The sequence below is a fragment of the Pan paniscus genome, chromosome 19 (assembly GCF_029289425.2).
Source record: "Pan paniscus chromosome 19, NHGRI_mPanPan1-v2.0_pri, whole genome shotgun sequence".
Taxonomy (NCBI): Eukaryota; Metazoa; Chordata; class Mammalia; order Primates; family Hominidae; genus Pan; species Pan paniscus.
This window is the reverse complement of record NC_073268.2, coordinates 98,998,657-99,020,827: the sequence shown is the minus strand read 5'-3', so window position 1 is coordinate 99,020,827 and position 22,171 is coordinate 98,998,657. Positions and strand designations below refer to the sequence as shown.

The window sequence follows — 22,171 nt, the reverse complement described above, 5'->3', positions numbered from 1 at the left end:
CTTGATCCTGGGAGGCGTGGAGGTTGTAGTGAGCCAAGATGGAGCCACTGCAGAGCCTGGGCGACAGAGTGAGACTCCGTCTCAAAAAATAAAAAAAAAGAGACGAGGTCTCACTGTGTTGCCCAGCAAGGTCTCAAACTCCTGGGCTCAAGTGATCCTCCAGCCATAGCCTCCTGAGTGGCTGGAATTAGAGGTCTGAGCCACTGTACCCAGCTACATTTATATGACAATTGTTTATTCTGCAATGAGATCAACTGAAAGTGAGAACCACTTTCTGTATTTCCTTTTACATGAGGATGCCTGAAAAAACCCTTAATAGAAAAACTGAGCCTCTAAAACCATGGCTGTGGCATCACATTAGATGCTGTGAGATGGCTGGAAACACAGGTAAGAAAATAGCGTAATTTCCTATAAATCTGCACTCAGAAAAAAGATGGCTGGACATGGTTCTTCTGACAGCCCACCGCGCATGTTTTTATTTTGTCAACAGCCCACCGCGCATGTTTTATTTTGTCAACATAAGCAGATGGCCCCTGGGCCCTTCCTCTGAGAGTGAAGGATGGCAGTGCTGAGGACCCTTCTATCCCTCATCCTTCAACACCCCTGCCACATCACCCCACAGGGAGCCTGTGCCTATGGGGTGGGGACCTTTCCAGAGGCGTCTGCGTGCTAGAATTTCAAGTCAGGGGCCTGTGAGGGACATAGGCGCCCTTAAAGATTGTCCCTGAGAGCTGACCTCTCTGCCTCATCTACCACTGATCTAAATACCTGCAGGGACCTGTTTTCAGAGACCAATTAAAACAGTTCCGCCAGAATTTTAACAAAGTCTTAAGCTTCCCCCACCAACTGATGTCAACATTCTTCTGAATGGGTTCTACATAATTCCAGGGAATCACTTCCATCCACAACACACACAGAACTCACTGTAGGCTCTTAACATCTGAAAGGAGTGGCCAATACCGTGGTAAAGGCAATATCACTGGAGCAAACGTGCCTTTTTCATTTTATTCTGAATGAAAAAAACTTCACTTGTGTTTTAAGTGCAGACTTGGTTTGTGATTAGGAGACCCACTATGGCTATAGACAACTTTCCCACCAAGAGATAAGTAGCTTACATGGACTGTAATGTGAAGTTAGGGCCACCATACTGCCCAAGTGGTTCTCCCAGAGACCTGATTTATCTTTTTTTTTTTTGAGACAAAGTTTTACTCTTGTCGCCCAGGCTGGAGGGTAATGGCGCGATCTCGGCTTACTGCAACCTCTGCCTCCCGAGTTCAAGCGATTCTCCTGCCTCAGCCTCCCGAGCAGCTGGGATTACAGGCATGTGCCACCACACCCGGCTAGTTTTTTGTAGTTTTAGTAGAGACGGGGTTTCTCCATGTTGGTCAGGCTGGTCTCGAACTCCTGACCTCAGGTGATCCACCTGCCTTGGCCTCCCAGTGCTGAGATTACAGGCGTGAGCCACTGCGCCCAGCTGAGACCTGATTTATCTTGAGGAAGATGCACAGAGGAGACAGGAGGCTAGATCGAACATGACCCTTCTCTTCACCTGCAGTTAAGCCCCTAGGACCCTCAGCTGTCAGTAACTTCAGACAAGCGACCACATTGGCAGGCACTGAGATGGCTCTGGGACACAGATCTGCCTGGCTCTGGTGTGTACTGGCCAGCCGGAGATTCCCCCAGCGCCCAGGTGCACCCCCGCCCACCTCTCACCTGATGTTAACACGCAGTCAGCGCCCCGGGAGCCATGCAAAGCAGGGGGAAGGCTTTCCTGAAGAGCCTCCAGCTTCTTGTCATAACAAGGGGCCACAATGACGTGGAAAATCTTCTCTGGAGACAGGTTCTGTGGGAGAGGGGCACCCATATTTAGGGCTGGTGAAGAGGTGACGGCAGCTTACGCTTGGTGCCCAGGACAAGAGGGATGGGAGACCGAATGCCCCCTGCTGCTGCCCTCCAGACACTGCATGCAGCACTCTTTTTTTTTTTTTTTGAAATGGAGTCTTGCTCTGTCACCAGGTTGGAGTGCAGTGGCGTGATCTCAGCTCACTGCAAACTCTGCCTCCCGGGTTCAAGCGATTCTCCTGCCTCAGCCTCCTGAGTAGCTGGGACTACAGGCGCATGCCGCCACGCCTGGCTAATTTTTTGTACTTTAGTAGAGATGGGGTTTCACCGTGTTGCCCAGGCTAGTCTCAAACTCCTGAGCTCAGGCAATCTGCCCGCCTCGGCCTTCAAAGTGCTAGAATTACAGGCGTGAGCCATCGAGCCTGGCTGCATGCAGCACTTTCTTGGGGCTGGGACTGTTGTGGGGCCCGAGAAAGTCCCATAGCTCATTTTTCGGTCCTGCCTAAACTGAACGTGTATACTCTGACATCATGTTTATAATTTGCCAAATTATGACTTTATGGGTAGAAAGAAACTAGGTAGAAAGAAAACACTGCCTATTGCTAAAATAACAAGGCTGCCAAATGTGCGTGCCTTTTTAGGCTGACTTCAAATGTCTGAAAGATCCTGATGTTACCCTCTACTCCAGTTACCACAGTGCCTGGACATGGCTGCTTCCCGGGAGGGAGGTGTAAAGTCTGATTGAGAAGAGCAGTGTGGGGCATGCCAGCGGCTGGAGAATAAACCATGGGATTAGGGTCCCTTTGAGGGTGGCCTTGGAGACATCAGGAAGTTCTGGGAGGACCTGGGGGCCGCAGAGGGCTGTGGGAAGGGAGAACACGATGGGCCGAGGCAGGGGGCACGCAGGAGCCTCAGGCCGGGACTCACTCCATCAAGTGGAGGACAGCATCATGGCCACTGTGGAATCTCACAGAAGTGGCTAAGGAAGTCATGTGATCCCCGTGGTCTGAGGGAAAGGCCAGGGCAGAGGCCAGGTTTGGCTCCCTAAATGACAGCGGCCCTCAGCCTCCAGGCACAGGCCACTTTAGGCCTCCTTGGGTGAGGCATCCCAACAGCAGGCAGGCAGCAGCATCTCTGGGCAAGGTCCGGGGCCTCATTCTCAGCAGGGTGGGCAGCATTTCTACTCCACCCCGAATGGGCCCAGGAAAACCACCAGATGCCACAGAAAAGGTTAAGAAGAAAGAAAAAGGTTGTAAGAGGAAGGAAGGGAGGAATAGAGACGGGCGTTGGTGAGAAACAGCACTGCTGATGTTTCCTGAAGCCACAGCTTCCTTTTTGCTCACCTGGGGGGCCGTGACCACGCTGGACAGATGGGGAACCTCCCCTTCCTGGGCCCCTGTGCCATGGTCCTCCCTCACCTGCCCTTCCTGCCCTCCAGAGAGAGATCAGCTTACCTGCTGTCTGGCGAAATAATCCTTCACCAAAGAGCCCATGACCTGCTGGGGGGACTTGGCGGTGCAGAGGTGGGCAGTGATGGGGCGACCCAGCACCCGCTCGGCGTATCGGACCCAGCCTGGGGAGAGAAGGGATCCACGGTCAGCTCCTTACTGCTTCCTCTGGTCTTCCTGTAACACACCAGGGAATGCTGAGCTCGAGTCCCTGCTGCCCCAGGGTGAAGCCAGGACACCTTTTCCCCAGGCCTTACCAGGAGCTCGTGCTGGACCCAAAACCCATCCTCGGTGGCCCGGCTGTGGGTCATGGGAACCTGCAGGCCTGGAGGCTACTGGGAAATGGGAGCGTCCCTGCAAGGCTGACAGACAAGTAAGAGTCGGAGTAACAGGTCCCCCAAAAAGGTGAAGGGGAACAAGCACTGAAAGGCAGCAGGAGCAGCGGCCCAGGCTGCACCGTGCAAAATCGCCTGGCCAGCTGCAGCGTCCTTACAGCCAGGACACGTAGCTACTGCTCAGGGGAGAGCAGCCACATGCTTGCCCAACTTCTCTCACCGACGAGAAACTAACAGCCCAATAAGGGCACGCTTTTTAAAATATAAGAAATCTATACTCCTCAAGTCATAATAAATAGCAAAATCTGTAGTGTCACTACATGCCCGCACAATCCGAGCACTTTCCTGAGGTTGAGTGCTGCTGTGGTTTCCAGGGTGAACACAAGTCACCACTGCAGCTGACCACACAACAGCAATTCCACCACAGGAGCCCTGCCTACTCCTTTCCCGCAGGCGCACAGCCCAGTCAGAGCGCATAAGAACATCACAGAACTTGCTGACCTGGCAACTGATTTTAGGCCCTGACCCCACAGACACTTGCACACCTGTGTACATGACAGCCACGCAACCTGCCCTCAAACAGGGGCTGGGTAGATACCTTGGTAGACTCCACTCCTGGCGGGGAAGGTCGCCCAGAGGGTGAGAGGCAGCTCATGTCCCACAGTCAGACAAGACAATCCCATTTAACAATCAAAGTTTCACCTATAAACACGCCCGTGTGTGCTCGGGAAACGCCCACAGAGACACAGAAGCAGCCACAGAGAGAAATGCCCCAGGGCCGGGCGCAGTAGCTCACGCCTGTAATCCCAACACTTTGGGACTGTGAGGCAGGCAGATCACTTGAGGGCAGGATTTCAAGACCAGCCTAGGCAACACGGTGAGACTCTGTCTCTACAAAAATAAAAAAATCAGCCAGGCGTGGTGGTGCACACCTGTAGTCCCAGCTACTTGGGAGACTGAGGCAGGAGGATGGCTTTGAGCCCAGGAGTTCGAGGCTGGAGTCAGCTATGATTGCATCACTGCTCTCCAAGCTTGGATGACAGAGCAAGACTCTGTGTTGTTTTTTTGGTTGTTTTTGTTTTTTTTTGAGACAGTCTTGCTCTGTCACCCAGGCTGGAGTGCAGTCACATGATCTCGGCTCACTGTAACCTCTGGCTCCCGGGTTCAAGCGATTCTTCTGCCTCAGCCTCCCGAGTAGCTGGGACTACAGGTGTGCGCCACCGTGTGTGGCCAATTTTTGTATTTTTAGTAGAGACAGAGTTTCACCATGTTGGTCAGGCTGGTCTCGAACTCTTGACCTCAGGAGATCCTCCCGCCTCAGCCTCCCAAAGTGCTGGGATTACAGGCGTGAGCCACCCTGCCTGGCCTGACTCTGTCTTAAAAAAAATAAATAAATATAAAAATTAGCTGGGTGTGGTGGCGCACGCCTGTGGTCCCAGCTACTTGGAAGGCTGAGGTGGGAGGATCACTTGAGCCCAAGAGGTTGAAGCTCTCGTGAGCCATGAGTGAGCTGCCGCACTCCAGCGTGGGCAACAAAGTAAGATCCCGCTTAAAAAACTGTTGGCTGGGTGGAGTGGCTCACACCTCTAATCCCAGCACACTTTGGGAGGCCGAGGCGGGTCGATCACCTGAGGTCGGGAGTTCGATTCCAGCCTGGCCAACATGGTGAAACCCTGTCTCTACTGAAAATATAAAAATTAGCTGGGCGTGGTGGCAGGCACCTCTAATCCCAGCTACTTGGGAGGCTGAGGCAGGAGAATGGCTTGAACCTGGGAGGTGGGGGTTGCAGTGAGCTGAGATCTCGCTATTGCACTCTAGCCTGGGCAACAAGAGCGAAACTCCGTCTCAAAAATGCCAGGTGTGGTGGCTCATGCCTGTAATCCCAGCACTTTGGGAGTCCAAGGAAGGCAGATCATCGAGGTCAGGAGATCGAGGCCAGCCTGACCAACAAAGTGAAACCGTGTCTCTATTACAAATACAAAAATTAGCCAGGCGTGGTGGTGCATGCCTCTAATCCTAGCTACTCAGGAGGCTGAGGCAGCAGAATCACTTGAACCCAGGAGGCAGAGGAGCCGAGATCACGCCACTGCACTCCAGCCTGGGCGACAGAGCGAGACTCCGTCTCAAAACAAACAAACAAACAAAAAAGTGTTAGCTGGGCGCAGTGGCTCACTGCTGTAATCCCAGCACTTTGGGAGGCCGAGGCAGGCGGATCACCTGAGGTCAGGAGTTTGAGACTGGCCTGGCCAACATGGTGCAACCCCGTCTCTACTAAAAATACAAAAATTAGCCGGGCATGGTGGCAAGTGCCTGTAATCCCAGCACTTTGGGAGACTGAGGCAGGCGATCACCTGAGGTCAGGAGTTTGAAGCCTGACCAAAATGGTAAAACCCTGTCTCTACTACAGATACAAAAATTAGCTGGGCATGGTGGCATGCACCTGCAATCCCAACTTCTCAGGAGGCTGAGTTGGGAGAATCACTTGAACCTGGGGGATGGAGGTTGCAGTGGGCCAAGATCACACCAATGCACTCCAGCCTGGGTGACAGAGCGAGACTCTGTCTCAATAAATAAATAAATAAAATAAAAAATAAAAAAAGTGTCTTGACCAGGATGGAGCTTATGTTGAGAAATAAAGTTTATACTTTTTATCTTTTAATTCTGTTCTTCCACAAACTTTTTGCAGTCTCCTTGCATTTGTTGATTTCCTTATGAGAGGTCCTACTGGGATGGAACCTTCTCAAGTCACTGAAGGAACTAACTCTGCTGATGTGAATCCTGAGCAGATTGCTGATTTGTACAGAAACGGTGATCCCTCCGCCTGTGGCAGTGAACACAATGCTAGGTAGGGGCCCTAAGAGGTCTCTTCTCAGTGACGGCATTTCTGAGAAATGTGTCACCAAATCCTTTCTCTTCTCCAGCCACCGGCTGCAGACCAGCCCCTTGCTTCCTATTTTAGCTTGAGATTTGCTGTATGTATGTAGTATATATGTATGATTGACAGGGTTGCTCTGTTACCCAGGCTGGAGTGCAGTGGTGCAATCACGGCTCACTGCAGCCTCGACCTCCTGGGTTCCAGTGAAGCTCCCACCTCAGCCTCCCGAGTAGCGGGGACTACAGGTGCCCGCCACACCTGGCTAATTTTTTGTATTTTTAGTAGAGACGGGGTTTCACCGTGTTAGCCAGGATGGTCTCAATCTCCTGACCTTGTGATCCGCCCACCTCGGCCTCTCAAAGTGCTGGGATTACAGGCGTGAGCCACCGCGCCCGGCCTAAATTTTTTATAATTTAAAAACCACTGCTCCAGGGGCATGGGCCTTAGTTCGTCGTCATTTTACACGGCCTCTTCCTTGGTTGGGGGTGGAACTAAGCAAGTGTGACTGGTGTTGTGAAGCCATGTTGTGTGTGGCATCATGTAACGGGGTCCCAAAAGGAAAGCACTCTTGCAAGGGGACCACAGAGGCAGGCTCAGGCTCAGCACACAAACACCAGGTACTCCCAGGTTGCTGGAGCCCAGGCAGCCCCTGAAACCATCAGGTATGGAAATTATCCCTTTACACCTGGAAACACACCCAAAATGCCACAAGAGCTGAATGTAACACCCACAATCTAGTAAAAGGCTGTATCTGGCATCAAATGGCTTATACTTAGACCTCTGATACAAAAATCTGTGAATCACTTACAGTAAGGCAAACCATACAGCTGAAAGAAGTCACTAACATCCCTGTCCCCATCTGGAGCTGAGATCACAGCAGGCTGTGGGTTGCTGGTGAACAACACAGCTCAAATAACGAGCCAACCAATGCAGCCCATGGAACAGATGGTAAATTTCCTCTTTATATTTTATAAATGGCTAGAGAGTAAGTCCGTATTCTAAGCAACCACGATGTCAATGTTCCATCTTATTAATTCATAATCGTAATGACTAAAGGTTGACATGTAAAATGCCAGAAAAATTTGAAACCATTGTGGGGGGAGCATAAATTGAGAACTGAAACGTGAACCAAACCCTAAAAATTATACAGCCTACGACTAGCTTAGATAGAGCTCTCCTATGCTCCCACAGGCCTCATGTAGTAGAATAATTTTTAACTAGTGTTGTTTGCCAGGATAGCCATTCCTTCCTTATTCCCTTATGCATCATCGAAGATTTCTTAACCCAAACTCTCTATTTTTCCAGAATTGAAAAGCATGTGACAAATCTCTTCTATAACTCAGGCATCCAAAAACTAATTAAAGAGTGGTTTAAACAGTGCGCCCTGAGAGTATCTGATTATCAATGTAAAGAAATTTTCTTATTCTGTATTTTTTTTAAGCTGGCAAAAGATACATGCACATTTGCCATGTTATTCCATAATTATTTGTACATCTGAGATATGTTGTACTTTCAAGAGAAAACGGATTTTCTTAAGAGACAGGACCTCAGTCTTTCGCCCAGGCTGGAGTACAATGGAGGAGTCATAGCTCACTGCAGCCTCTAACTCCTTGGCTCAAACACCTCAGGATAGGATTCGTAGTAGCTGGGATTACAGGTACTTGCCACCACCCCAGCTTTTTTTTGTTTTTTTTGCAGAGACGAGGTCTTACTATGTTGACGAGACTGGTCCCACACTCCTGGGCTCAAGCAATCCTCCCACATCAGCCTTCTAAACTGTTGGGATTACGGCTGTGAGCCACCATGCCTGGCCTATTTTTCTTTTCCTTTTAAAAAATATTTATTTAAAAAATTAGAGGACGGGTGTGGTGGCTCATGTCTGTAATCCCAGCACTTTGGGAGGCCAAGGCAGGCAGATCACTTGAGGTCAGGATTTCAAGACCAGCCTGGGCAACATGGCGAAACCCCATCTCTACTAAAAATACAAAAATTAGCCAGGCGTGGTGGCACTAGCCTGTAATCCCAGCTACTGGGGAGGCTGAGGCATAAGAATCGCTTGAATCTGGCCAGGCACAGTGGCTCACGCCTGTAATCCCAGCATTTTGGGAGGCCGAGGCAGGCAGATCACAAGGTCAGGAGATCGAGACCATCCTGACTAACACGGTGAAACCCCGTCTCTACTAAAAATACAAAAAGAAATTAGCCAGGTGTGGTGGCAGGCGCCTGCAGTCCCAGCTACTCGGGAGGCTGAGGCAGGAGAATGGCATGAACCCGGGAGGCGGAGCTTGCAGTGAGCCGAGATCGTGCCACTGCACTCCAGCCTGGGCGACAGAGCGAGACGCTGTCTCAACAACAAAAAAGAATTGCTTGAACCTGGGAGGTGGAGGTTGCAATGAGCCGAGATCACACTACTGCACTCCAGCCTGGGCAACAGACTGAGATTCCGTCTCCAAAAAAAAAAAAAAAAAATAGAGACATTTTGCCCAGGCTGGTCTCAAACTCCTGGGCTCAAGAGATCTGCCTAGACTGGGCACAGTGGCTCACGCCTGTAATCCCAGCACTTTGGGAGCCCGAGGCAGGCAGATCACCTGAGATCAGGAGTTCAAGACCAGCCTGGCCAACATGGCAAAACCCCATCTCCACTAATAATACAATAATTAGTTGGGTGCAGTGGCGTGCACCTGTAGTCCCAGCTACTTGGCAGGCTAAGGCAGGAGAATTGCTTGAACCCGGGAGGTGGAGCTTGCAGTGAGCCGAGATTGTGCCACTGCACTCCAGCCTGGGCGACAGAGCGAGACTCTGTCTCAAAAAAATAATAATAATAAAATAAAATAAAATAAATAACCATACTGGCCTTTCCAGTGTGGCACCTCTGATGAAAAACTAAATTGGCTGTCCCAAAACATCAAACACCCGCTGTGAATCAGGCCAAGCTCCTCCCTCCTGGTCTACAAGGCTGGGTGGGATGGGTCTGTCTGCCTCCAACCTCATCTAGAGCCTGCAGAATCTTGTGAAACCTCTTTTGGCACCTCAGGCCAACAGAGCGGGGGTCCAGGGGCTCACCAGGACAGGCAGAGGTCAGCATGGGCAGGGTGCGTTCCTCCTCACTGTGCTGGCGATAGCGACGCACGAATTCTTTTTGACTCTCCAGGATACTAAAATCTGCAGCTATCGTCGTGTCAAATACATAGTGCACCCCTGCAGGAGAGAGGAGCATATTCAGCTTAAATCACGTACTAAAAGATCTACTTTTAGGCTTCCTCTTTTTTTTTTTTTTTTTTTTTTTTTGAGACGGAGTCTCGTTCTGTCACCCAGGCTAGAGTGCAGTGGCATAATCTCGGCTCACTGCAACCTCCGCCTTCCAGGTTCAAGTGATCCTCCCACCTCAGTCTCCCGAGTAACTGGAATTACAGGTGCCCGCCATTACGCCTGGCCAATTTTTGTATTTTTTAGTAGAGATGAGGTTTCACCATGTTGGCCAGGCTGGTCTTGAATTCCTGGCCTCAAGTGATCTACCCACCTTGGCCTCCCAGAGTGCTGGAATTACAGGCGTGAACCACTGCATCCAGCCAATACTTCTTCATTCTTACTCATTTTTGCTTTCTCACGTTTAAGAGACAAACTTAAAGCACAGATTCTACAGGCATCTCTCCTAAGATAACAAAATCAGTCTTGGTTCTTATCTATTCCTAATGGCCTAAGTTCAAGACCGTGCGCTTTACCTTTTATTTTGTAAACAATGAGCGTGTAGGATTTTTCACAATGAAATATGTATGTTCTCTCTCATGCTTCTTCCCTCTCTACATCTACATTTTAAAACACCTTACTCCATATATAAATTAATGAAATATTACAACGTACCCACAGCATTCCCTTCCAATTCACAGGCAAATTAAATTTCAGTCTGTGATGGTTCTTGGTGTGTTTAAAAGTAGAACGTACAGTAAAAGTATAGAATGGCTGGGCATACTTTTATAACGGTTTAAATTTTTATACTGAATTTTTTTTTTTTTTTTTTTTTTTTTTTTTTTGAGACAGTGTCTCACTCTGTCGCCCAGGCTGGAGTGCAGTGGCGTGATCTCAGCTCACTGCAAGCTCCGCCTCCCAGGTTCACACCATTCTCCTGCTTCGGCCTCCCAAGTGGTTGGGACTACAGGCGCCCGTCACCACACCTGGCTACTTTTTTGAATTTTTAGTAGAGACAGAGTTTCACTGCGTTAGCCAGGATGGTCTCGATCTCCTGACCTCGTGATCTGCCCACCTCGGCCTCCCAAAGTGCTGGGATTACAGGCATGAGCCAACATACCCAGCCTTTTTTTTTTTGAGACAGTCTTGCTCTGTCACCCAGGCTGGAGTGTGGTGACGCAATCTCAACTCACCGCAAACCTCTGCTTTCCGGGTCTGAGCGATTCTTGTGCCTCAGCCTCCCGAGTAGCTGGGATTACAGGTGTCTGCCACCATGCCAGGCTAATTTTTGTATTTTTAGTGGAGATGGGGTTTTGCCATGTTGGGCCAGGCTGGTCTCAAACTCCTGACCTCAGGTGATCTGCCCCCTCGGCCTCCCAAAGTGCTGGGATTACAGGCGTGAGCCACCTCACCCGGCCTGATTTTTTTAATTTTAAATTTTTTGTTTCTCCCGCTCCCCAGGTAACAAAGCTGAGAGAAAATGCAACTAGCTATAAGAAATATTAGGCTGGGCGTGGTGGCTCACCCCTGTAATCCCAGTACTTTGGGAGTCCAAGGTGGGTAGATCATGAGGTCAGGAGATGGAGACCATCCTGGCTAACATGGTGAAACCCCATCTTTACTAAAAATACAAAAAATTAGCCGGGCGTGGTGGCGGGCACCTGTAGTCCCAGCTACTCGGGAGGCTGAGGCAGGAGAATGGTGTGAACCTGGGAGGTGGAGCTTGCAGTGAGTTGAGATCGCACCACTGCACCCCAGCCTGGGCGACAGAGCAAGACTCCGTCTCATGAACAACAAAAAAAGAAATATTATAAATTTTAAAATATTACATTAAGAAATCCATTTTACTGTGGATACATTTTATTGACATATAATATTCCATTACCTCATTTTAACAATCTAGCCCCAAATAAGGGCTTTCATCGTGAGAAAATACAGCATTTGACAACTCTGATCTTCAGTGTAACTAACCTAACCCGAGGCTTTATGATGACAAGCATGAAGGAGCGACCTAACGTGTGGGCATCTGTCGCTGTAGCTGGGTTTCAGCTGCAGCACATTATGTGCTAGATGACCAGGCCTTGTTAAAGCCCAGGCGCCTAGGGCACAGGGAGCATCAGGACCCCCAGGCTGCTGTTTAGACCTCAAGCCTGTCCTGATGATCCTTATTCCAAATATCATTTTATTTCACCAGTAATCCCCAATATATCTACATTTATGTACTTATTTAGCAGAGATAGGATCTTGTTATGTTGTCGAGGCTGGTCTCGAGCTCCTGGCCTCAAGCAATCTTCTGGTCTTGGCCTTCCAAAGTGCTGGGATTACAGGCATGAGCCACCAAACCTGACCAATATTTACAATTTTTAAAAGCCGCTGTAGAATAATAAAAACTCTTGGCCAGGCACGGCGGCACATGCCTGTAATCCCAGCACTTTGGGAGGCCAAGGCGGGTGGATCACGAGGTCAAGAGATTAAGACCATCCTGGCCAACATGGTGAAACATCATCTCCACTAAAAATACAGAAATTAGCCGGGAGTGGTGGCACGCACCTGTAGTCCCAGCTACTTGGGAGGCTGAGGCAGGAGAATCTCTTGAACCCGGGAGGCGGAGGTTGCAGTGAGCAGAGATCGCATCATTGCACTCCAGCCTGGGGCACCAAGAGCGAGACTCCAGCTCAAAAAACAAACAAACAAACAAACAACAAAAAAAACCTCTTATTTGGCAACTCGCTCAGTTTTCCCTTTCTGAACTTGCACATTGACCATCATGCTATGAGGATGCTCAAGGCTGTAAAAGCCCCTCTATAAGCAATGGAGGGAGGCAGTTCCAGTTTGACCAAAGCAGAAGACGCAGAAGCATCATCCATCAACATTTCAGGCAGTATTATTCCAGCATTGACATCCGAGTTCTTTTATTATATTCTTAAATTTCTACCTTTCATTCCTCAAGTAAAGAACACAAGCCCATTCCCTTTCTGCTCTGCTCTTCAGAGAGCTTCTTGGGAAACCAGATACTAATCATTTCAGAAGTGACTGTTTATCAAATACACACCCTCTGGGGGTAAGGGGTGACTTGGAGGTTGCTGGGCCAGTGTGGGAATCTCCCAGTGTCCTGTCTGTGTTGTCAGAAGGTGGTCACTATTTGGTCCCAGAGGGGTCAGCTCCCACTGTGTAACAAAACACCCGTCTATGCACAGCAAAGGAGAAAAGTGACACTCGTCTACCATCGATCAGAGGCTGGGTTTCATGACACACGGGACATGGTCTTTTTACGTTCCAAGAGACTCTTTTGGAAGTTGCTTATCTACCCTGCGTCCTTGAAAAACGAACTTTAGAGATTAAAAAGGGCGCTTATAAACTCAAGTTATATATTCCCAATTTATCGAAAGATGACTCACCAAGACTTTTGAGGAAACCACAGAGTCTTCTGGATGCATCAGTTACACTGAGGTTGAATTTAGCAGCAAAATAAGGCAAAGATTGAGGACACACAGACACTACCAGCACTTTGTGCTTTGAGGTATCACATTTCTAGAAGGAGAAATAGAGAATGTCAGGTATCTGCTGATTACACAAGGAGTAAAAGTTACACACCTTAATGAGAAATTCAGAGCAACGTAATAGATGGTCTATGCAAAGACTAATAAAATAGACAAACACTGGCAAACATAATTAAGAAAAATGAGAAAAAAAATCAGGATTATGGTGAGGTTTGGGCTTCTGGTAAATATTTTTTTAAAAGTCAGGATTTAAAAAATGAAACATGAGCTGGCTTCAGTGGTGCATGCCTACAGTTCCAGCTACACAGGAGGCTGAAACAGGAGGATCACTTGAGGCCAGGAGTTTGAGACTGCAGAGCGCTATAATCACACTTAGGAACAGCCATAGCCACTGCGCTCTAGCCTGAGTGACAGAGTAATACTCTGTCTCAAAAAAAAAAACCAGAGTTTCACCCTTGTTGCCCAGGCTACAGTACAGTGGTGCGATCTCAGCTCGCTGCAACTTCTGCCTCCCAGGTTCAAGTGGTTCTCCTGCCTCAGCCTCCCAAGTAGCTGGGATTACAGGGACCTGCCACCACACCCAGCTAATTTTTTGTCTTTTTGGTAGAGACGGGGTTTTGCCATATTGGGCAGCCTGGTCTCAAACTCCTGACCTTGTGATCCACCTGCCTCGGCCTCCCAAAGTGCTGGGATTACAGGCGTGAGCCGCCTAGCCTGGCCGATACTTGTCTTAAAAGAGACATGACTACAGATCTAAGAGACTTTGTCAATTTCAAGAACAATGTTATATCAGTAAATGTGAATATCTGGAAAAAATAAATAATTTTAAAGGGAAAATACAAATTACAACATTGGCCAATGAATAAGTGAAATTACTACACAACAATAAAAAAACACACACACTAAAATGGTATCCAGAGATGCCTCTTAAAAGTCATCAGCCCGGCTGGGCATGGTGGCTCATACCTGTAATCCCAGAACTGTGGGAGGCTGAGGCAGGCGGATCATTTGAGGTCAGGAGTTCAAGATCAGCCTGGCCAACATGGCGAAACCCATCTCTACTAAAAATACAAAAATTAGCTGGGTGTGGTGGCATGTGCCTGTAATCCCAGCTACTCGGGAGGCTGAGGCAGAAGAATCGCTTGAACCCGGGAGGTGGAGGTTGAAGTGAAATGGAGGTTGCAGTGAACTGAGATTGCTCCACTGCACTCCAGCCTGGGCGACAGAGTGAGACTCCATCTCCGAAAATAAAAAATAAAAAAATTTAAAAAAAGTAACCAGGCCCAAGATGTTTTGTGAGTAAGCCTCATCTACAAACTGTTCTAAAAAAATACTGCATAAACTAGCATAAACTAGATGTTGGCAGCACAATAGAAGATAGGTTCAGATAAAAGAGTCAAGGGCCAGGCGTGGTGGCTCATGCCTATAATCCCAGCACTTTGGGAGGCCGGGGCTGGTGGATAGCCTGAGGTCAGGAGCTCGAGACCAGCCTGGCCAAAAGGGAGAAACCCCATCTCTACTAAAAATACAAAAGCTAGCCAAACATGGTGGTGTGCACCTGTAATCCCAGATACTCAGGGGGCTGAGGCAGGAGAACTGCTTGAACCCAGGAGGTGGAGGTCGCAGTTAGCCAAGATCGTGCCACTGCACTCAAGCCTGGGTGACAGAGCGAGACTCCATCTCAAAAAAGGGTCAAGAAATACACATGCAGCACGAGGGTGGGGTGGAAGTAATGGGGGAAAAAAAAAAAAAGAAGGCCAGGTACGGTGGCTTATGCCCGTAATCCCAGCACTTTGGGAGGCCAAGGCGGGTGATCACTTGAGGCCAGGAATTCAAGACCAGCCTGGCCAACATGGCAAAGCCCGAAAAAAAAGAAACAAATGGATGCACATCTATCAATATATGAGAGAGGTGGGATAATATTTCAGGTCAACGGGGGAAGAACAGAAGATGCTGGAACAATTTGATTTTTTCAAATAGAAAAGAATGTATCTGGCCGGGCGTGGTGGCTCACATCTGTAATCCCAGCACTTTGGGAGGCCGAGGCGAGCACATCACTTGAGGTCAGGAGTTCGAGACCAGCCTGGCCAACATGATGAAACCCCATCTCTACTAAAAATGCAAAAATTAGCTGGGCATGGTGGTGCCTGCCTGTAACCCCAGCTACTTGAGAGGCTGAGGTAGGAGAATTGCTTGAACCCAGGAAGGAGAGGTTGCAATAAGCTGAGATCACGCCACTGCACCCCAGCCTGAGAGACAGTGAGAGACTCCATCTCAAAAAAGAAAAAAAAGGAAAAAGAATGTATCCACATCTCACACCGTACTAAAATATAAGTTGTAGACTGGACAAGCAGCATAAGATAAAATATAAACTGTCAATAAACATCATCTAGGGTAACCAACTTCTCTAAATAAGCAAGAAAATGCAAATGAGATACAATTTCCTACGCATCAGGTGGGAAAAAACTGAATTTGATATTGAATGTGACCAGGATGGCTGCACATAGCTGTTTGCCCCTATCACTTAGGGAAGCATAAAGTGACACAGACACTTTCAAGGGTTTTTGCAAAAACCGTTGACACCACAGAATTAAGTCTCTAGTAGTCTGCAAAGCTGTATGCACTAAGTCTGTTCAACATAACAAAATGGCTGAAGCCATTCTGTTCCCTGAAAGGCCAAGGGTGAGCAGGTGGGGACGGGTATGCATGGCGAACCTGGCTGATGGGTGGGGGGCATCTCCTGGTTCAGACCATCCTATCCAGGCAGCCTGCTGCTTGCTAATGGAGCTCCCGTGCAAGTGCATATAAGTCAGGGTACACCCAGACACAACTAATGCTGGCAACACAGAGGACATGTGTCTCTATCTGCAATTGTGATCTAAGTCATGTGTGGTGGCTGATGCCTGTAATCCTAACACTTTGGGAGGCTGAGGCTGGAGGATCGCTTAAGCACAGGAGTTCAGGACCAGCCTGGGCAACATGGCAAAACCCTGTCTCTACAAACAATACAAAAATTAGGCAGGTGTGGTAGCACGCGTCTGTAGTCCCAGCTGCTCTGGAGGCTACAGGGAGCCTCCAGAGGTGGGAGGATCACCGGAGTCTCCCCACTGAGACTTTCTCCACTGCACTCCAGCCTGGGTGAGACCCTGTCTCAGAAAGAAAAACTGCTCCACTGCACTCCAGCCTGGGTGAGGCCCTGTCTCAGAAAGAAAAATATTGTGATCTAATTGCTGCTGGATGACTTGTCCAGAAGATGCCATGGGGGTGAATGGCAAACGCTGAGAAGGCTCCTTGGCTGTCCCCTATGCCACTACACTTGTGCCAGTCAGTGTTTCTTGAGGCCCCTACCTTGCTCTAGCACACTACCTACTGTGAATGGGCTCCTACACCCTGGGCAGGGTAGGATGCCGGTGCTTCCCGTGGAGGTGACAGCATGGAAACCAAGAAGTGCTTTTCAGCCTCATCTGCCTTTGTCTCTTTCTTTCTCTTTCGCCTGTGATATGGTTTGGCTCTGTGTCCCCACCCAAATCTCATGTGAAACTGAAGGCTGGGCCTGGCGGGAGGTGACTGGGTCATGGGGGCAGATCTCCCACTTGCTCTTCTCATGATAGTGAGTGAGTCCTCACAAGATCTGGTTGTTTACAAGGGTGCAGTACCTCCCCCTTTACTTGCTCTCTCCTGCTGCCACGTGAAGACATGCTTGCTTCCCCTTCACCCTTCCGCCATGATTGTTTCCTGAGGCCTCCCCAGCCATGTCTCCTGTAGATCCTGTGGAACTGTGAGTCAATTAAACTTCTCTGCTTTATAAATTAGCCAGTGTCACGTAGTTCTTTGTAGCAATGTGAGAATGGACTAATACAACCTGTCTCACGGAAAGACAAGTGGCACCTCTCGTTCTGTATAGGAGGTCTGCAGGGATGAGCTGAAGGAAGGAGCTTTGGGAATTTTTACTTCCTTGGAGTGTCTCTGCCTTGCCCCAAGCTGATCGGTCTATTAGAACATAACTCTCGTGTCCGAAAACGTGCAGCCGAGGCAGAACAGCAGGAGCTCCGGCTCTGCGCTGCCCGCATGATCAACAACACCCGTGTTACCTGACCTCACCAGGCAGAGGCCCCACTTAAGCCACAGGAGCCTGAGGGGTGGTGCCAGCCCCCCACCACTGCCTGAGCATCATTAAGGGAGCAGGAAATTGTGCGGGGATTTTGCTCTTGATGGAGAGGTTTGGAAGGTCAAAGCAGGACGTTAGCAACACCAGGAAAAGGCTGAGATGTGCATCCGATGTCCCAGCAGAGGCTTCTGTGCAGGAAGCCAGGCCTCACCTCCACCTCCTCCAGGTCAGCTCCCCAGCATCAGTAAATGCCCCGAATGCCTTACCTTGTTAAGGTTCAGAACGCGGAAGAAATCCTTGGCATTTTGCTGGGAAAGTTGGACTCCTTCCTCTGCAGTCACACAGCTGTCACATGCCAGGCAGTCGCTCAAAAATATCTTGGCATCAGCCAACTTGTGGAATTCTCCCTTCTATGAAAGATGACGTTTCAGCATGATTATTCAACAAACACTCTTTAATGTGCTTCTTTAGAGAGGGTAACACCCATATACAGAATTCACAGTAAACATTGGAGATAATACCAGGGTCCAGGCCTGGTGCTCAAGGGGCTGGAAGCAGGACAGTCTCTGCCACTGAGCAGCTCAAGGTGGTGAAGGGACACAGGACACAGAGCCCAGCCCACAATGACACTAGGGAACCATGCAGATGACAAGGGTGGAACCCAGCCCTAGCACTGTCACGTGGTAGGAAGTAAATGACCCTTGTGTTCTGGAAGCGACCCCACTGGCCCTTCCTTCCTCCTAGACCCCTTCCTCTTTGGTGCCTGTGATCCAGCCCTCTGACTGCTCCTCTAGCTCTGTGCTCCCTCTTACCATCCCACGGCTCCCTGAGGCCACCCACAGCCCTGGCCTCTCCCTTGAGGCTCAGAACTTTACAACTCAGTGCTGGCTCTGGGTTTGCACTCGGACATGTAACAGGATGCTCATCCTGACCTGGATGTAGAGTCACTCTTTGATCCCCTCCACCCTCTCCTTCCTGACTGGCCCTTGTGCCCCCCGACATCTGCTAAAACATAAACCACACCTCTGCTCTGCTCAGACAGCTGCCCCTCACACAGAGGGCCTGGGCAAAGCCAGTGGCCCCTGTCTGCCCGGGTCCCATCACAGCCCCCTTGGTCTCCACATGTCCAGCCCCACTGGCCCTTGCTGCTCTCGCCATCCTTCTGCATGAAGCAACCTCGAAGAGCCCCAGGCTCACCCTGGGTGGCCTTCAGCAGAGACGATGTCCAACACCTGCTAAAACAGCACCACCCCCTCACCCGTCTCTTCCCTCCCCACCCATCTGTACTTATGTTGCCGACTGCTAGCAGGAGTCTGTCCCTCCTCGCTAAAATGTAAGCTCATGAGAGCTTGAACACTGTCTTGTTCTCTTGTTCCTCAGCACCTCCAAGAGGTACTGCACACAGACAGTGCTCAATAAATAACTGGTGGATGAACATATGAATACTCTGAAGCTTACAGGAGTAATGTCAATAAATTACAGAAGCTCCTCAGGTAGTCCATGCATTCGTTTTTCTTTAAAACATGATTTGACAGGAGACGGCTATGGATGTGCCTCCTTCCACAGCGTGCTACGAACCGCAGCTCGGGTGTCACCTCTGCCTCCTGCCTACACATGACCCCACGTCTCTGTGCAGCCCACTCACCCTGGGATCTTGTTCTGCTGCAGATGGGCACTCAGGAGGTCCGCATGGGGCTCAAGAGTTTGTGCTTCTAACAAGTTCCCAGTGGGTCAAAGCCACAGCTCCACTCCAAACATCTGGTGCCCATAGCTGCATGAATTGTGACTCCACAGCACATCCCCACTGAGATGCCCATGACCAAACTGCCCCCCTCACCCAGCAGTGCCTCCTCCCTGCCTTGCCACCAGACATGCTGTGTATAACCCAGTCCTTCCATAAGTTTTCATGGTCCAGGTCTGATTCCCTCCTCACCCCTCACATTCTTTCCTCACCCCTCACATTCTTTCTTCTTATTCCTCCTGCCTTCCACACTGATGCATTCTACAGAAGTCCTGTTCCCTTTTATCAGGCCCACTGGCCTCACTCAGCCCAGGGCAGCCCTGCCACCTGCACTTCCAGCGGAGTGCTCTCCTCACCAAACCCCAGACTCACACACTGTAGAAGGCCCAGTGTCTGTGGAGCTAAAACTGCACTCCCTTCCCTGCACTACGTCCTCTGTTCTGTCTCTATCACTCTGGTAGACTTGCCCAGGCCCACCACCTCTGCCTAGGCTCTCAAAGCTGCCACCCAAATGGCTTCCTGCAATTCTTCCCCTACTCTAGCCAGCTTAAGTTGGTTACCTCCATCACCTGCCCTAAAACAAACACCTGAGTCACCCCCTCACGGTCTCCACAGCTCTGCACTGTCATTGACCTGGCCAAGGGGAGCCACTGTCTCTCCCTAGAGCACGTCTGTCCACACCCTCCTCTTGCCTGGTGTGCCAGTGCCCTTCCCTACACTCCCACCCTGAATTCTGACCACTTGTCAGGGTCCACTCCATTAACCCCAACCCAACTCCTCTCACCCTGTGTCCATCACTGACCTGGCAGGGCGCCCGCTTAGGCTGTGTACACACGTTATCTCATCCTCACCACAGTCCTGGGAGGGAAGTAACCCTACTCCCCAGGCCTCTGATAAGGAAACGAGGCTCACAGGGCTTAGATATCTGTCTACAACAACACAACCAGAGGGCAGGTGAGGGAGGCCCCTGGGGCTGGCCACTCAGGCGCACTGGCCCCAGCTGCCTCCAGGGCTCCAATGCACCCTACCTCTCTTCTGCCTGTGGCCAGCTCTTTGGCTGCTTGTCTCAGGCCCTGTTGCTCCCTAAGCCCCACAGTCCCCACAGCACTGGCACACAGGGCAACTGGGAGAACACCTGTCAGATTAAACATGTCAGGACTACTAAACTTAAGGAAAAAATATGCTTCTGCCATATTGCCAACTCTCCATTTATAAACTGGTACTAGTACTTTCTAAGGGTAAACTGACCTTAACCTCTCCCAAAACCCTTCACTCAGTAAAACAGGGATAATGGCCAGGCTTACATGTAATGTTTCTTCTGGGCGTGAAATGAGACTGCATGTAAAATGACATTTTTTTTTTGAGATGGAGTCTCGCTCTGTCACCCCGGCTGGAGTGCAGTGGCGTGATCTCGGCTCATCGCAACCTCCGCCTCCCAGGTTCAAGCAATTCTCCTGCCTCAGGCTCCTGAGTAGCTGGGATTACAGGCATGCACCACCATGCTCAACTAATTTTGTATTTTTAGTAGAGATGGGGTTTATCTATGTTGGTCAGGCTGATCTTGAACTCCTGACCTCAGGTGATCCACCCACCTCGGCCTCCCAAAGTGTTGGGATTACAGGTGTGAGCCACCATGCCTGGCCGTAAAATCACATTCTTGAAAGCCAGGCTCAGGTTATGTATCCAATAAACAGAGACCATAGCTACTAGCTAAGGGGAATTTAAAAACAAGAACTGAATTAGAAAAGAGGCCAGGCGCAGTGGCTCACGCCTGTAATCCCAGCACTTTGGGAGGCCGAGGCAGGAGGATCACTTGAGCCCAGGAGTTCAAGACCAATCTGGGCAACATAGTGGAACTCCATCTCTACAAAAAAATAAAAATAAAAATAAATTAGCTGAGCATGGTGGTGCATACCTGTAGTCCCAGCTACTAGGGAGGCTGAGGCAGGAGAATCACTTGAGCCTCGGAGGTCAAGGCTGCAGTGAGCCATACAGTGAGCTACTGCACTCCAGCCTGGGTGACAGTGAGACCCTGTCTCAAAAGGGGAAAAAAAAATTAAAAGAAGAAATCCAGTATTACACCGCGTTTTCTTTGTTCCCAATGCAGTGTGTTTTGGTGTAGTGTGTTCTGAGAAGACAGGCCTTGTGCCACTGATGGACTGTCTCACACATGTCTTTATTAGCCCCTTCAAGTTTATTTCAGTCTTGGAGACAGAGTCTTACTCTGTTGCCCAGGCTGGAGTGCAGTGGCGCGATCTTGGCTCACTGCAAGTTCCGCCTCCCAGGTTCACGCCTTTCTCCTGGCTCAGCCTCCCGAGTAGCTGGGACTACAGGCGCCCCCCACCACGCTCGGCTAATTTTTTGCATTTTTAGTAGAGATGAGGTTTCACTGTGTTAGCCAGGATGGTCTCAATCTCCTGATCTCATGATCCGCCTGCCTCGGCCTCCCAAAGTTCTGGGATTACAGGCATGAGCCACCACGCCCGGCCTATTTCAGTCTTTTTTTTGGGACAGAGTCTCACTCTGTTGCCCAGGCTGGAGTACAGTGGTACAATCTCAGCTCACTGCAACCTCTGTCTTCCAGGGTCAAGCGATTCTCCTGCCTCAGCCTCCTGAGTAGCTGGGATTACAGGCGTACACCACCATACCTGGATAATTTTTGTATTTTTAGCAGAGATAAGGTTTCACCATGTTGGCCAGGTTGGTTTCAAACTCCTGACCTCAAGTGATCCGTCCACCTCGGCCTCCCAAAGTGCTGGGATTCCAGGCGTGAGCCACCATGCCCGCGTACTTCAGTCTTCTTTAAAGCAGTGATGTGCACGGTGCTGTGAGCCCCCAAAGAGAAAAACAGCAGCAGTAGTTTACTCTGGGCTGATACAAAACTGAAAAATCTACTTGCCTCTCCATTTTCCTGGGCTGGACTCGGTGCATCGGCTGACACATTCTCTTGGTCATCAGTTTTTGTTTTCTTACTACATTCCTTAAAAAAGCAAAGGAACATTATTAATGAACTTTTACTTCGTCTCCCTTAAGAAAATGTGCACATTCTGACCAATGAAGCTCATGTATTTCTATCCTTTCTTTTAGTTTATTTATTTATTTATTTTTTAGACGGAGTCTCGCTCTCACCCAGGCT

At 49.6% G+C, this 22,171-nt stretch overlaps 1 protein-coding gene across 2 annotated transcripts in view; it reads right to left on the bottom strand.

Moving 5' to 3' along the window:
- The window catches only part of NARF (nuclear prelamin A recognition factor), a 28,852-nt gene that overhangs the window by 5,355 nt on the left and 1,326 nt on the right, over positions 1 to 22,171 (bottom strand). The window contains exons 2-7 of one of the 2 annotated variants that reach the window (XM_003808961.6): positions 21,935 to 22,015; positions 17,561 to 17,704; positions 13,085 to 13,217; positions 9,564 to 9,698; positions 3,297 to 3,415; positions 1,714 to 1,843 (exon numbers count right to left, since the gene is read on the bottom strand). In XM_003808961.6, coding sequence (XP_003809009.1) covers positions 1,714 to 1,843; positions 3,297 to 3,415; positions 9,564 to 9,698; positions 13,085 to 13,217; positions 17,561 to 17,704; positions 21,935 to 22,015 — 742 coding nt within the window. The remainder of the gene's footprint in view (positions 1 to 1,713; positions 1,844 to 3,296; positions 3,416 to 9,563; positions 9,699 to 13,084; positions 13,218 to 17,560; positions 17,705 to 21,934; positions 22,016 to 22,171) is intronic. The other variant, XM_034943207.3, reaches the window with a different exon arrangement.